The sequence below is a fragment of the Budorcas taxicolor genome, chromosome 19 (assembly GCF_023091745.1).
Source record: "Budorcas taxicolor isolate Tak-1 chromosome 19, Takin1.1, whole genome shotgun sequence".
NCBI lineage: Eukaryota > Metazoa > Chordata > Mammalia > Artiodactyla > Bovidae > Budorcas > Budorcas taxicolor.
The window spans coordinates 35942733-35957840 of record NC_068928.1 but is presented as its reverse complement, the minus strand read 5'-3'; the positions used below and the strand labels follow the sequence as shown (position 1 = coordinate 35957840).

The following is a 15108-nucleotide window of genomic DNA, read 5'->3' as shown; positions in this document are numbered from 1 at the left end:
AAATTTACAGGAAACTTTCCAGAATTTGAAGGGGGGGGCACCCTACCCCAAGACCAGGCATTTATCCTGGGTTTCGAGTGGATGGGGCAGGGTAGGGGTAGGTGGCTGGTATCTGTGTAGCTCCCGTCTGGGCCAAGGCGGGCTGGCTTTCTCATCAAATTTATGGATTCTTCAGCTTGGAAAGAAGGGGAAGGGGATGCTATAGCCTGAAATCAGGAAGGGGGTGTTAAGACAGCCTGAGGATGGGGTGGGGAAGCTGAGATGTTGGTAACTGGGAGCCACAGGCTAAACCATGTGGTTGCTGCAAGCAACCGGGAAGAGTGAGAGCCTGGCTGGAAGAGAATGGCTTCCCTGGTCTCAATTTTATTTCAGACCTGGGCCCCCTGCTAGCTGAGCTAGTCTGATTCTACATCCAGTGCTTTTGCCTCCTGACCCCTGACCTCTGCCAAATATGCCTCTTTTCCTACTGTTCAACTGCTTCCATCCCCCACAACCCACTCCCCACCCCAGGTCCTTCCCTCAAAGTCACTTCCCCATCCTTCTGCTCCCCACGCTCTGTTCCAAACACCCTTTCTGGCTCCTCCAGGTGGCTTATGGAACCACAGAGAACAGCCCCGTGACCTTCATGAACTTCACCGAGGACACTGTGGAGCAGAAGGCAGAAAGTGTGGGCAGAGTCATGCCTCACACAGAGGTGGGCCCCAGACACCCCTCCTCCCACCACTCAGCTGGGTGCGGCCCCTGGGACATTTATTGCTTTCAAATTAGAGATCCAAACAGCTCACTCCAGACACTGAGAGCCCCCAGCCACGAGGTCTTCCTGGGCCTGGCCTGGGGCTTTCTCTGTGGGCTGAGGCCTGAACTGGGAAGAGCTGGAACAGTGGCCAGCTGCCAGCTGAACTTCTCTGCAGCCTCCCTTCCTGTCTGAGGTGTGTTTTTGCCAAGCCCACTGTCTGTTTTGGGGCAGCCAGAACAGCCTCATAGAGGAGCCAGAGCACAGAGATTTTTCCTACACAGCTCTTTCTCTCCCATAGCCTTCCCCCCCATCCCCCAACCTCATTTCAGCAGATTTCCTCTTTGTGCTTGGCATAAACAGTTTCCCAAATAGCTTCTCCCTCTGGGAGTCCCTTGCATCTTGAAGACTGACCCAGAGCACCTTTCACTCTCAAATTCCCAGCCTCCAGTGCTGGTGCTTATGCCAGCGTGCCTTGTTTCCCCTCCCGCCTTGGACCTTGCCCCTCTGGGATTACTGCCAGTGTGCTTCCCCTGGGGCCAACCTCTCTCCTCCCTAAAGTGAGTGTGCAGTGACACCAGTCCCTCCCATGTGTCACTGACTGAGAGGCCTGCCTGTGAGGCAGACAGGCCGGGTACGGTTCTCCCCATTTCACAGATGCAGACACGAGGCACAGGGGCTAAGCTTTCCTTGCCCAACGGTTATGGCTCATTTCTTGACCAGGCTTTCAGATTCTGCCTGTCTGCCGCCTCTCCTGTTCACGTGGCCCTGCTCTGCCACCCTCTTTGGCTTCTTTATTTACTGCTTAGTGGGAAGTAAGAGGAGACTCCCTTCCTTCTGCACAGTTTATAATTCTTTAGCTGGCCTGGCCCCCCTTCTGGCCTCCTTCTCTGAGCAGCTCCCACCCACTCTGTTTCCTCAGCACCTCCTGACTTGGGCCTCAGCTGTTCTTTCATGTCCAGCTCAGGTACCCAACTGGTGAAAGATCTACTCAGCCTGCGTCTCCATTCCTTGGGCATGGGCAGAGCCAGGGGGCTTCATTATAGGGGGAAAGAAGGCAAAGCTCTCTCCATTCCTGAGGCCCCTCATCCTGAAGTGAGAGGGTGGGAGGCCCCAGCCTGAAGCTGCCTGGTCCCAGGCCCAGATTGTGAACATGGAGACGGGGACGCTGACAGAGCTGCACACACCTGGAGAGCTGTGCATCCGAGGGTACTGCGTCATGCTGGGCTACTGGGGTGAGCCCCGGAAGACCGAGGAAGCAATTGGACAGGACAAGTGGTACCGGACGGGGTGAGAAGGCAGGGCAGGGTGGAGCGGTCGGCTGCCAAGGGGAAGCTGGGGGTCCTGAGGCTGAGTTGGGAACACTGAACTAGAACTGGGAGAACCAGTTGTCAAGATAGCCCCTTCACATCTCGGAGACTTAGTTTCAAAAATGTATAAAATGAGGATGATCATATTCTCCAAATAGGGCTCCTGGAAGGACCAAACACAGTACAGATAAGAACTCCTAGGGTAGTGCCTGCAAAATCTGAGCCTAGATTCAGGCAGTCATTTAATTCAACAAATTCTAATTATGCACCCGCCATGTGCTAGCACTGTTCTAAACACTGGTGGTCCAGGGGAAAGCAAAGGGGAGGATCCTGCTATGACTTCCCACATATCTGATGGAGGGAGACAGATACAGTCAAGATCATTTCCTACATTCATAAACACAACTAATAAGACAGGGTCACAGGAGAGAGAGTGGCTGTGGTGGAGAAGGGAGATTCTTTTCTCTTTGGTGATCAGAGGAGGCTTCTCTCAGGTGGAAATGTTTGGGCTGAAACCTGAATGGTAAGAAGCCAGCCCTAAAAGGTGTATGCATAGATATGTTTAGAGAGAGAGAGAGAAAATATGCTATAGGTATGGGTTTACTCGGTTTGGTCTGCCTTCTACGTGAGATAGTTCCTCCTGTATGATCCAGGTAATGTCTTGTTCGTGCCATATGTCCCAGAGTCTAGAGTCGCGTAAGACATACAGTAGGTGTTTCCTAAGTGTTTGGGAGTGAGTGAGTGAGCCAGCCGGATGAGGCAGATGTCAGAGGCCGCTCCTGGGCTTTCCTTGCAGAGACATCGCCACGATGGATGAGCAGGGCTTCTGCAAGATTGTGGGCCGGTCTAAGGATATGATCATCCGTGGCGGCGAGAATATATACCCCGCCGAGCTCGAGGACTTCTTTCACACACACCCACAGGTTCAGGAAGTGCAGGTGAGGCACCCAGCCCAGGTGAGAGCCCAAGAGCAGGGGACGCAGATGGGGATGTCTGATATCTGTCTCTGACTCTGGAAGGTGGTGGGAGTGAAGGATGACCGAATGGGGGAGGAAATCTGTGCCTGTATTCGGCTCAAGGAAGGGGAGAAGACCACGGCAGAGGAGATCAAGGCTTTCTGCAAAGGGAAGGTGGGAGCCTCAATTCACCCCAAGCATCACCGTGTTGCTCAGTTCTCTAATAACCTCTACCTGCCAACCTGTCAGCCCACTGCCCACCGTGACCCTGCCCAACCTCATGCTTTATCCCCCTCTGGCCTGCAGATCTCCCACTTCAAGATTCCCCGGTACATCGTTTTTGTCACAAACTACCCCCTCACCGTCTCAGGAAAGGTATGTAAGGAGACTAGGGAGGGGCAGGGAAGTTGGAGCCCAGGTGCAGAAGGTCAGGTGGCCCTGCCTGAGCCTCCCAGAGTGATGAGCCAGAGTCTGTTGAGAGGCTGGCAGTTGGGTCACAAGTTTGTCAGCTCATCCTGGTTTGCCCTGAACTTTCCTGGCTTTAGCCTGAGAAACTCTTCAATCGCAGGCAAACCAGCAGGGCTTGGACACCCTAGCTAGCTTGCCTAATTCTCACTTCCTTCTCTTTCCTCTAGATCCAGAAATTCAAACTTCGGGAGCAGATGGAGCAACATCTAAACCTGTGAATAAAGGGAGAAGATCCTTCCTCCCTGCCCTTCTCCCACATTCCCCGCGTCTGCTCTGTGATCTGGCATAAAGAGCTTCTCTGTTTACTTTGGCTGGTCTCTCGCTGGTGTGCTCTCTTGGCAGCTGCTACAGGATGGAGAAGGGAAGAGACCCAAAGCACTTTAAAACTCCTATTCCTTGTCAACGATGGTGCTAAGCACTTTGGTGTGCATTATCTACTTCATTTAATCCTCGCTCATCCCTTTGAGATATCAACACAATTAGGGTGTTATCTAATCTAACACAATTAGATATCAGCACACATTTCTTTTTCACATTGTTGCCAGATTAGTGCAGCAAGTATTTTTTAAATAGCTTTATTGAGTTATAATTCACCTACTACCCAATTCACCCATTTAAAGTGTTACATTCAATGGTTTTAGTATATTCACAGATATGTGCACTGATCTACAAAGTCAACATAAAAAATGTTCATCACCTCTTAAAAATAAACTCTATACCCTTTAACTATCATTCTACATCCCCCTACCCCCCCATCCCTCCCAACCAAACCAATTTTTATCTTTTTTCTTAATCAGTGAAACCAGGGCTTCCTTAATGGGCAGTTAAAGCAGGATAAAGCAAGCTGTAGCTTGAGCCAAGAAATAAAAAACAGCTAAGCACGTCGATTTCTAGTTCAGAGACAGAAGGAAAAGTTCCTTCTGCTTGAAAGCCTTATCTCCCATTGTTTGCCCCCAGCAGCAGCAGCAGCCTCATCTTTACTTTTTAGAAAATGAACATAAATTTAGAGTGTTTAGAGTGCCAGTCACTGTATACATACAGACACATCCATATCCAGATACAGCCAACATTTCCTGTTGAAATCTTCCCAAGAACACAGTCAAGCAGGCATTAGCCCCATTTCACAAAGGCTGAAACTAAAAACTCAGTAAGTTCAGTGTCTTGCCCAAATTTACACAGCTGGAATTAGAACCCAGCTGCCTGATTCCAAAGCCCATGGTCTTTCCACTTTCTGGGACAGTTCCTCAGGTGTCTGATTGTCCAGCCCTTCTTCTGAACCCTATCTGTCCCACATACATCATCTCCTCACAGCAGATGCCTGGGGTTGGCCCGACCCTGGTGACAGCCTATGCTCCTGACCAAGCAGGGATTTTCTGTCCCTGCAGCATTCAGTCCAAGTGCCCTCTCCTCCCCCACTGATTCCACAGCCCTTGTAACAGACCAGCCTTACAGCACGAAGCACACTGGCCTGGCGTCCAGGAGGTGCTGAATTAAATCGGTTGCCTGCTGTCGCTTGTTGGTTTACGTCTCCTCTGTCTCGTGTACCTGCACTTCGCCCTAATCTTATGCATCTGGATGTCCTCAGCGCCGAAACTCTGAGCCAGGCACATAAAACGTGAAGAAACCTATTGAACGAACTAACAGGTCCTGGATCGATCCAGGAACTCGCTCGCGATGTGGTGCCAAAAAGTGCGGAGCTGCCCCACTACACCTCCAGCCGCCAGAGAAAGGACGGCAGGGCGGCTGCGGTGAGGGCGTCGGTGCCCAGCAGGTGGCGCTACGCCCCCCGAGCCCTTAGCGCGGGGCTCCGCCAAAGGGCGCGGCCACGCAGCCCCAGTCCTTCCGCCGGGGCGGCCGCTCCCCTACCCCCACCCCCGCCCCGCCCGGCTCTGCGCGCACCGTAAGACCTACCCTGGGCTTCTCTCGGGCTCGCGTCCTGACCCGCGCGACGGGCCGCTCAGCCACGCGGGCGCCATGGCCCTCCCGCGGTCCCAGGCCCGCGGCTGGGTGAAGGCCGCCAAGATGGCTCAGAGGCGCCGCCGCGCGGAGGACGCGGGAAGACCCCGGAGTCCGGCGCCCGGGAGCCAGCGCGCCGCGCTTTACGTCCACGTGAGTGGGGAGGGGAGGCGGGGTCGCGGGAGCGCAGGGCCGCGGGCCCGCGTGGCGCTTGTCACGCCGCGGGCCCGCCTGCCGTCCTTCACCGGCCCGAGACGAGGTCTGGGACCTGTTCCCTGGCGGGGAAGGGTCTTGGTGCGGAGAACTGAAGTCTCTGGTGTGCACAGTCTCGTTGACCTTGGCAAGTGATTTGCCTTCTGAACCTCAGTTTTCTCCTACTGAAGTGGGCTTACTAATCCCCTTGGAGGGTTGTGTGGCTAAGAGGTTGACGGACCTCGGAATCAGGATGGGGGTGTGTGCGACTGAACCCTGGAAATGGCCGGGGCAGCCCAGGGTCACCTCTCAGCCGGGTCACATGCCCCCTGCCCCCAGTGGCCCTACTGCGAGAAGCGCTGTAGTTACTGCAACTTCAACAAGTACATCCCCCGTGGTGTGGACGAGGCTGCTCTGAGGCGCTGTCTGGTGACCGAGGCTCAGACGCTGCTGAGACTCAGCGGAGTGCGACGGTGGGTACTGGGGGCAGGGTCTTGGGAATTGTGTAGGGCAGCGGAACAGGTTGCAGGCACCCTGGAGGGCCCCCCCACGTCTTCATCTCCATTCTCTTTCCCTAGAGTGGAGTCTGTGTTCTTCGGTGGGGGTACCCCCAGTCTGGCCAGCCCCCATACTGTGGCAGCTGTCCTGGAGGCAGTGGCCCAGGCAACTCACCTGCCTGCAGACTCTGAAGTCACACTGGAGGCCAACCCCACTTCGGCCTCAGGCTCCAGGCTGGCAGCATTTGGGGCAGCAGGAGTCAACAGGTTGTCCATTGGCCTCCAGGTAACCCATCTCACCCACCTTATCCTGGGGCATCCAGGATGTCTCTCATCCAGTCACATTCATTCATAGGGCAGATATTTGTAGAGCTCCTTCTTTGTGCCAGGGCCCTGTAGGCACTGAAAAGTGTGTGGTGACACCTACTTGTCTGTTTGAAGCCCTAGGCAGGGATCATGCGTGCCTTTTTGTTCATCCCGGTGTTACAAGCAGCCACTACAATTCCTGGCACATAGTAGATGCTTGAAAGATTTACTACCTGACTGGAGACACAGAAGGAGGCAGACAGGTGGTCAGATCATTGCAGCATGATAAAGTCTGCTTGTGAATGGGGTCTCCAGAAAAGGCTTTCATGAGTATGGCCTGAAGGGCATGTCAGTCTGACAAAATCATGGAAACCTTCCTGAAGAAGGTGACGTTTGAATAAGGAAGAGGAGTCCATCAGAGGAGGGTGTTGAGGGGGAAGATAGGATTTGGAAGAGCTTGCCTGTTTGGGAGGACCTTTGAGCCATTCCTTGTGACTGGAGAGGCTGGGGACAAAGTTGCAAGCTGGGGCCCAGAAGTCTTCAGCACCAGACTAGGAAACTTGCAATTTTGCCTAGTGGTGACAAGGGAGTCACTGAGGGGTTTTAAGTGGGGAGAGAAATGTGTTCCTCTCAGGTTGGCCCTTGGTATTTCTATAGCCAGTATCCCCACCCCGACTCCACACACACCCATTTCAAGTACGTGTACCACTTAACAAAGAGTTTGGGGTCAGGGCTTTTTCATTATGGGACATATTGAAAGGGACACACCATTTCTTCTGGCCTCCAAATACTTACATATCTTGAATCTAATTGTGAGAAAACATCAGGACACCTAAGAGACTTTGTACACGTATGGATAAGAACAGATAACATGAGATCGATCTACCCTGTTAACTTTTTAATGTACAGTACAGTATTGCTGACTATAAACACAGTGATGTACAGGAGATCTCTAGGACTAATTAAGAGATTTTGGAGGGGGTGGGGTTTGGCCACAATGTGTAGTTTGTGGAGTCTTAGTTTTCTGACCAGGGATATTGAACCTGGGCCCCGTCAGTGAAAACGCTGAGTCCTAACCGCTGGACTGCCAGGGAATTCCCTAAGAGGCAGTTTTTAAAACAACTGACCTGTACTGTTCAAAAATGTCAGTATCATAAATGACAAAGGCAGGATGAGGATCTCAACTAAAGGAGACTAAAGAGACAGTGACAGCTGCATGCAGTGTGTGACCCCTGATTGAATACTGAATTGGGGTGGGACGAGGAAATCACTACAACAGACATTTAGGGACAATTGGCCAACTTTGAATAAGACTGTGTGTTAGATAAGGGAATTGTGTCCATGTTACATTTTCTGAACTCTGTAATTAGATTGTGGCTGTGTAAGGGAATGTCCTTATTCTTAAGAAATATTTTTTACATTTAGATAATGATATTACAAGTGCCTACTAGCCTGTGAACAGTGGCTACCATATTCTACTAAAATGTTCTGAATCTTCACTGACCAGTATAGTTGCCACTGACCTCATGCTAGGAAACACTTAGAATGTGAGTATTTAAATTTAATTAACTTCTAAAATGTAAACAACTACATGTGGTTAGTATCTATTATATTGGACAGTGCAATTACAGAACATTTTCGTCATCCCACATGGTTCTTTTAGACAGCATGGTCTATAACTTACTCTCAAAAAATTCAACATAATAATAATATGTGTGTGTATTTAGAGAGGGGGCTCCCGAGGTGGTGCTAGTGGTAGAGAACTCGCCTGCCAATGCAGCAGACGTAAGAGACACGAGTTTGATCCTTGGGTCAGGAAGACCCCCTGGAGGAGGGTATGGCAGCCCACTCCAGTATTCTTGCCTGGGGAATCCGATGGACAGAGGAACCTGACTGGCTACGGTCCATAGTGTTGGAAAGACTTGGACACAACTGAAGCAACTTGGCACATATTTAGAGAGAGACAAAGCAAAAGTGGCAAAAATGTTAATTGCAACTTTTCTATAAGTTTGAAAATTTCAAAATAAAAAGTAAAATCAAAAAAAAGATTGTTGGCTTTGGAGTTGGACAATCCTAATTTCCAGGTCTGACTTCACCATTGTTTGACCTTGGGCCAGCTACTTAATGAACTCCAGGTTGTCATCTGTAAAATGGAGCTAGTGTTGGAGGGTTCCAGGCATAAATTAGATATTGCCTAAGGATGCTTTGCACATGGTAGCCCTTTAGTGAATGGTACCCTTGCTACTGGCTTGACCATCCACCTTCCGGCTCCCTGCCATGTCCTGGGTTTTCCCCTGGATCTGTGTCTGCAGTAAGTCCAGCCAGGTGTTTCTGTCTCTCTCTGAGCTGGCCTGCATGCTTATACTCCACCCTCTCTCTCCAGTCTCTAGATGACACTGAGCTCCAGCTGCTGGGGAGGACACACTCGGCCAGGGACGCTTTGCAGACCCTGGCGGAGGCCCAGCGCCTCTTCCCAGGGCGTGTTTCTGTGGACCTGATGCTAGGGCTGCCGGTACAGCAGGTGGGGCCGTGGCTCAGGCAGCTGCAGGAACTGCTGCGCTGCTGTGATGACCACGTGTCCCTCTACCAGCTGTCCCTGGAGCGGGGCACCGCACTCTTCACCCAGGTGCAGCAGGGTGCCCTTCCTGCCCCAGACCCCGAACTGGCCGCTGAGATGTACCAGGAGGGACGGGCAGTCCTGCGGGAGGCTGGCTTTCGCCAGTATGAGGTCTCCAACTTTGCCCGGAATGTAAGTCCTAAAGCTGAAGGTGGGGCCTGGGCGGGCTAAGGCGTGACAGTGCAGTTGTGGCCGTTTGGGGAGAAGGGTGCTTCCAAGGCCTGAGATGGTGGGACATTGTAACCAGGTGCCTCTTACCCGAACAGGGATCGGCCCACCTGCTTCCTTCTCCATTGACTGTTCCCTTCCTCCCGACAGGGGGCGCTTAGTATCCACAATTGGACTTACTGGCAGTGTGGTCAGTACCTTGGCGTTGGGCCTGGTGAGTGCCATGAACCACAGATGGGATGACTCAGGAGAGCAGAGTCATGGCTGTGTGTTCTTGCGCCACTTAACCTCCCCGGCCCTCTGTTTCCTCATATGTAAAGTGTGGCAAAAAGTACCTACTTTGTAGAGCTCTTAAGTGTGTGTTTTGAGGCGCGTGGGATAGTACCTGGCACTGTGGTTCTTGATCTTTAGCATGCATCAGAATTACTTGGACCGCTTGTTAAAACCTAACTGAATCCCAACCAAATTCTGGAATTTCTGGAATTGGTCAGGGCCTGAGGATTTACATTTCTAGCATATGAAATGCTGTTGGTCCAGAGGCCGCGCTTTGAGAACCACTGACTTAACATCTAGCAAACACACAGTGTTAGCTGCTGTTAACCTGTTTATGTTGTCAGGGGCCCATGGGCGATTTATACCCCAGGGGGCCGGGGGCCACACCCGAGAGGCTCGGATCCAGACCCTAGAACCTGACAGCTGGATGAAGGAGGTGATGCTGTTTGGTCACGGCACCCGGAGGCGCATCCCCCTGAGTGAGCTGGAGCTGTGAGCGCTTGAGGGCATTTCACCCAGGCTTCCCCTGTACCCCAAGAACCACCCACCTACACATCTTTGTTTCCTGCCTTGCCCTTCCGCCACCCTGTCCCATGCTGTGTGATCCTCATAAATCCCCCAGACACATATCCCAACTAGAGTCTGAAGAATGGGAGAAGTAGAAGTCTCCTCTCCAAGACCCCCTATTGGTTTTTCTTTCAGGCTGGAGGAAGTTTTGGCCATGGGGCTGCGCACAGACGTGGGCATCACTCACCAGGTAAGAGGTCTATCTTACCTGGTAAGAATCACTCTGTCTCACTCTTTCTTCTATACACACACACACACCCCCTCCCATTCCTCTGGCACTGGCAGCTAGAGGTAGGGCCTTGGTCTAGCTGAGACCTGATGGGTGGGAGCACTGGGCGGGAAGGCGATGGTGAGAACCCTCGACCAGGGCTACAGAGACCTGGGCTCTAGTCCCCGTCTACTACACCCTTAGGCACACATCCTTTCACCTCTGAATATTAACTTTCTCAGCCATCCAAGGGAATTGGCTAGATTAAGAATTTTCAAATGTTTTTTAAGCAGAGCTAAAAGCTCAGATAGTATGTGCAATAAAGATCAGTGAAGCCCAGAACTGCTCTAGATGAAATCAGAGCCATAGAACCTGGACTTGTTGTTGAGTTGCTAAGTCACGTCTGACTCTTCCCAACCCCAAGGACTGTAGCGTGCCAGGCTCCTCTGTCCTCCACTATCTCCTGGAGTTTGCTCAAATTCATGTTGTCCATTGAGTTGTTGATGCTATCTAACCATCTCATCTTCTGCCACCCCCTTCATCTTTTGCCTTCAACCTTTTCCATCATCGGGGTCTTTTCCAGTGAGAGCTCCAACTAGGGTTGGCCATACTCTGACCAGAACGGGGAGGGGAATGAGCAAAGGAAGACCTGGCCTGGCGGGGAGCCAGATTTGGTTTGGACGTGGAATAGGAGTGAAGGAGCCCACCTCCCTGCTGACCCATTGACCTGGTCCTGGTGTACATGACAGTCAGTTTCTAAGATCTCTGTGCTGGACTGGAGCCACCCCTCACTATACCTCCAGGCAGGGGGGCTAGAATAGCCCCTGCCCGCTCCCCACCTTGTGGTTCCTGCACCTCTGCCCCTTCTTGTTTTCCCAGCACTGGCAGCAGTTTGAGCCCCCGCTGACCCTGTGGGACCTGTTTGGAGCCAGCAAGGAGGTGAAGGAGCTACAGGAGCAGGGCCTGTTGCTGCTGGATCACAGGTGTGTTGTGGGGACAGTGGTTAGGTACCCCAGGGAACCCTGATTACACATCTGCAGATCAGAGAGAAGTGAGAAAGATTGACAAGGAAGGGCCTCTGGTGCCGGGGCCTTGGCATTGGCAGAGGGTGAGGACTGAAACTAGTAAGAGGGGCAGTCACAGCCAGGCCTCTTGTTGCAGGGGTCTTCGGTGTTCCTGGGAGGGGCTGGCTGTGCTGGACTCTCTGTTGCTGTCCCTTCTATCTCGGCTCCAAGAGGCCTGGCAGCAGAGAACCCCCTCTTCCGTGCCCAGAGGATAGCCCCCGGAGGAGAGCCACATGTTCTGCAGCCGGGACTCTGCAGGTAGGCTTTGGGGGCTGGGGTGACTGCAGACATCGCCACTGGCAGGTGCTGTCCTGGTTCTGACCACTGCCCAGCCCTGGCATCCCCAGGGGAATGGCTACAGTGAGGCGGATGGGAGGACTTTTCTGGCCTGGGGACTGGCATCAAGTGCACCCACCACTGCCAGAGAAGCATTACTCCAAAGAAGGGGCAGTGGTTTCTGTGGGTACCTCTCATCAGTAGACTCTAAACAAACTCTGGGTGACAGAAGATTCTGAGAAATAGAGCTCTCAGGCTTCCTGCCCCAACAGGACAGGACAGGACATGGCTGTCCAGCACTGCAGCCTGCTGGACTCTGAGAACAATGGGAAAGATCAGAGCAAGACTTGCCTCAACTCTTTGGGTGGCCAGGGTATGCGTGGGTGTCAGGAGCCTCGGATCTTCCAGAGTGCTCCCCAGGCTTCTTCCTTCCCACTGCAGCCCTTCCCTTGAAAGAGTAAAGATGCGGGGAGCTGAGAGGGAAAGGGGAGGGGAGAATTCAGGAAAGATCAGAGCCTGGTAATTCTCCCCTGGCCTTTTACCTGCAGAAATGGTCACCTGATTTTATTTAAATAACCTAATAAGCCTATCTGGAGCCTGTCTTAACTGTGGTCCTCTCCTTTGTCTGGGCTTCAGTGGAGTGTGGGATCCTGATTTGGGGGCTTGAGGATCAGTGTAGAGCTGAGATTCCTTCCTGAACCTCATCATGTGGCTGTGGTCTTAGCTTTTATCGATTATCCTTGCCTAAATCAGTAGTTAGGTTGGAAGCTGCAAAATGTAAATTTCTGACTCTATCATTCCATCTACATTCAATAACTGGCATGTGTCCATAAAAAAAAAGCTTTCCTTTTCTTTTTTTAAAGGCAGATACTCTTAACCTAATAATTCTATGCAGTGTGGGGAGGCTAGTGGAGAGGAAGGTATTTCCTGTGAAGAGGCAAATAATTTATCATGTCAAAGGGTTCCCTGTTGCCAAAGGTAATTTAGTACCCTCGCAAATCAGGGCTTGCAAAGCTCAGCCTCTAGCTGGATGACTAGGGGTGGGGTTTCCCCACCCCTCAGAGGTGAGCACATGCATTTCCCGTGTGCCTAGTGGGTGCGAGTATCAGTTTTTTTTTTGACCTGTGGTAGCATGGTAAGTGTTACCACCTCTCCTTTATTCATGAAATATTCAGCAAGCACTAACTGTGTGCCAACACTGTGCAGAGAGGAGTAAGACCTAACCCAGCCCTCAAGGCACTAACCACCATGTTGACAGACATAAAGAGAGAAACTCCAGGACTATCAGTGAATGTGTACAGAGGAGCTGGGGAAGCCTGCAGTGCCTTTGGTTCTGAGGGACTGACACCGGAAAAGGAGAAATGCCTTTTTCCTACTACCTCCTCTGACCCCAGCATAGCTTGCACGGTGACCTGTGCGTTCTGCCCGGGAGCCTCTTCTCGAGCCTTCCCCTGATGGTGACATTCAAGACGCGAGCACGGGGTCAGTGCAGGTGTGCCATCAGATAGCCCAGGCCCACTCGGGTTTCTCCCCGCTGCCAGGGCTCGTGCCGCCTGAGGCGCCTGGGCCCTCCCTGCGGGGGCACCTCATGAGGCCTGTGCAGAGGGGCTGAATGGGAGTCCAGTGGGGATGGCACAGATCACCTTCTGTGATTCAGCGCCCCCCCCCCCCGCCCCCCCCCCCACCGCCATCTCCATGTGAATCAGAGTCTCCAGAAGGTGGAGGCCAGGAATCTTGTTTTCAATCGTGGCTCTAGTAGTCAGGCCAGGCTGAGAAATCCCATCCTGCCCTGCCTTCCATTCTGAGAGTTGGGGATCTGGAGAAACAAGGGAAATGAGGCTAGTTCCAGACATGGCCAAGTGGAGTGAGGTCCTTGCCTCTGCATCCAGGCCTTCTCAGGGTCGTTCATCAGAGGGGTTCTCCTCCTGCATGTGGAGACTTCTGCCGGATTGCCATTGCCTTCTCCAGGGGATATTCCCAACCCTGGGAACCCGCATTGCAGGCAGACGCTTTACTGTCTGAGCCACCAGGGAAGCCTTGTTGAAAGGCATATGGATACAAATAAGAAGGGTGAACAAACTACTCTGATGATGAGGTGATGAGAGGAGTTAGAGAAATGTGGTGTGTGTGTGTGTGAGTGTGGTTACAGCTTGCAGGACCAACCTTCCCCACCTGGAGTGCTGGCAGCTTTAGGGCTGACAGTGGACCCACCTCCACCCTCATTGAGTAAGGTAAGCCGGACAGCTGTTTTGACTTGCATTTTACATACGGGGACATTTGAAGAGGCCATCTAAGTTGACCCAAGTCATATAAGCAGTAAGGTAGCAGACCTGGTGTAACACTTCTGGACATTTAGAACGTTCTGTCACATTGTCGTTTTATTCTGACCATGGGTCAGGTTGACTGACCTGTCTCTTAAACTAGCCAAAATCCTGACCTCTCTCTGGCCCCTCTGCCTCAGGCTTAAAGCTGGCGTCTCTGCCTTGGTGCTTGGTCTCAGTTTCTGTGTTTTCCCTGCTGGAGAACCCACGTGTCCCATCTGTGAGAGACCATCCACTTCCTGGAAAGGAACTGCATCCTGCAAAGAAAGGACTTTTAAGTAATGGGATTGCTGTAAACTGAATGTTCGTGTTCCTCCCGAATTCATGCGTGGAAACTTCATCCCTGGAGGCATGGTCTTCAGGGACGGCGCTTTGGGAGGTAATTAGGTCATGAGGATAGAGCCCTCATGAAAGGGATTAATGTGCTTATGAAAGAGAGCTCCCTGGCCTCTTCCACCATGCGATGACATGGAGGGAAGACAGATGGCTATGTACCAGGAATCGAGCCCTCACCAAATCTCCTGGCACCTTGATCTTGGACTTCCCAGCCTTCAGAACTGTGAGAAATAAACGTTTGTTCTCTAAGCTACCCAGGCTATGGTATTTTTGTTTTAGCGGCCTGAATGTGCTAAGACAAGGATAAAATAACTTACATGGTAACTTGTTTTATTGTTCAAAATATTTACGAGTATATATTCCTACTCTGGTGAACCTGGGAAGGGCCAGGAAACTTGCCCAACACAGATTGTAAGAGCCAGTGGGTGGTCCACCATCTCCTCCTGTTGCAGGAAGGGGGACCCCTTCCAGGGCCTGAAACTGGGCTCTTGTCTAACACTCAGAAATGAATTGTCCGAGGCGACGCATGTGCTGACAAAACAAGAGGTTTTATTGGGAAAGGGTGCCCAGGCGGAGAGCAGCACGGAACCCAGAGAACTGCTCTGCCACAGTGGCATGCAGTCTCGGGGTTTATGGTGATGGGATTAGTGTCCAGGTTGTCTTTAGCCAATCATTCTGACTCAGAGTCCTTCCTGAGTGCACGCCTTGTTCAGCCAAGATGGATGCCAGTGAGGAGGATTCTGGGAGGTGGTCGGACATGTGGTGTCCCTTTTTGACCTTTCCTGAACTCTCAAAGTTGGTGGTGGCTTATTAGTTCCGTGGTCCTTACCAGGACCTCCTGTCATAGAACAATTCATTCT

The 15108-nt window shown here is 52.1% G+C and overlaps 2 protein-coding genes across 3 annotated transcripts in view; both read left to right on the top strand.

The window, feature by feature from the left end:
• Positions 1-3777, top strand: part of ACSF2 (acyl-CoA synthetase family member 2) — a 32089-nt gene extending 28312 nt beyond the window's left edge. Inside the window, exons 11-16 of the mRNA XM_052657597.1 lie at positions 587-694; positions 1872-2023; positions 2840-2981; positions 3063-3173; positions 3306-3374; positions 3635-3777. Coding sequence (XP_052513557.1) covers positions 587-694; positions 1872-2023; positions 2840-2981; positions 3063-3173; positions 3306-3374; positions 3635-3685 — 633 coding nt within the window. The 3' untranslated portion in view covers positions 3686-3777. The remainder of the gene's footprint in view (positions 1-586; positions 695-1871; positions 2024-2839; positions 2982-3062; positions 3174-3305; positions 3375-3634) is intronic.
• Positions 3778-5359: 1582 nt separating this feature from the next.
• Positions 5360-14494, top strand: RSAD1 (radical S-adenosyl methionine domain containing 1). Of its 2 annotated transcripts, XM_052657992.1 has the most exons (10): positions 5360-5576; positions 5955-6088; positions 6194-6398; positions 8802-9167; positions 9354-9417; positions 9821-9968; positions 10179-10233; positions 11131-11234; positions 11413-11573; positions 14053-14494. In XM_052657992.1, the coding sequence occupies exons 1-9, from the start codon at positions 5442-5444 to the stop codon at positions 11528-11530; spliced, it is 1329 nt and encodes a 442-aa protein (XP_052513952.1). In that variant the 5' UTR covers positions 5360-5441; the 3' UTR covers positions 11531-11573; positions 14053-14494. The 2 variants fall into 2 exon arrangements, 1 of the variants encoding a protein (XP_052513952.1); XR_008201026.1 differs by lacking the exon at positions 14053-14494 and having other exon boundaries at positions 9821-9955; positions 11413-11549.
• The last annotated feature ends 614 nt before the right edge of the window (positions 14495-15108 follow it).

Coding starts and splice junctions, on each gene's coding strand:
- RSAD1 (XM_052657992.1), top strand. CDS start 5,442: ATGGCCCTCCCGCGGTCCCAGGCCCGCGGCTGGGTGAAGGCCGCCAAG. Junction 9,418..9,820: donor GTACCTTGGCGTTGGGCCTG/GTGAGTGCCATG, acceptor TTATGTTGTCAG/GGGCCCATGGGCGATTTATA. Junction 9,969..10,178: donor CCCCTGAGTGAGCTGGAGCT/GTGAGCGCTTGA, acceptor TTTTTCTTTCAG/GCTGGAGGAAGTTTTGGCCA.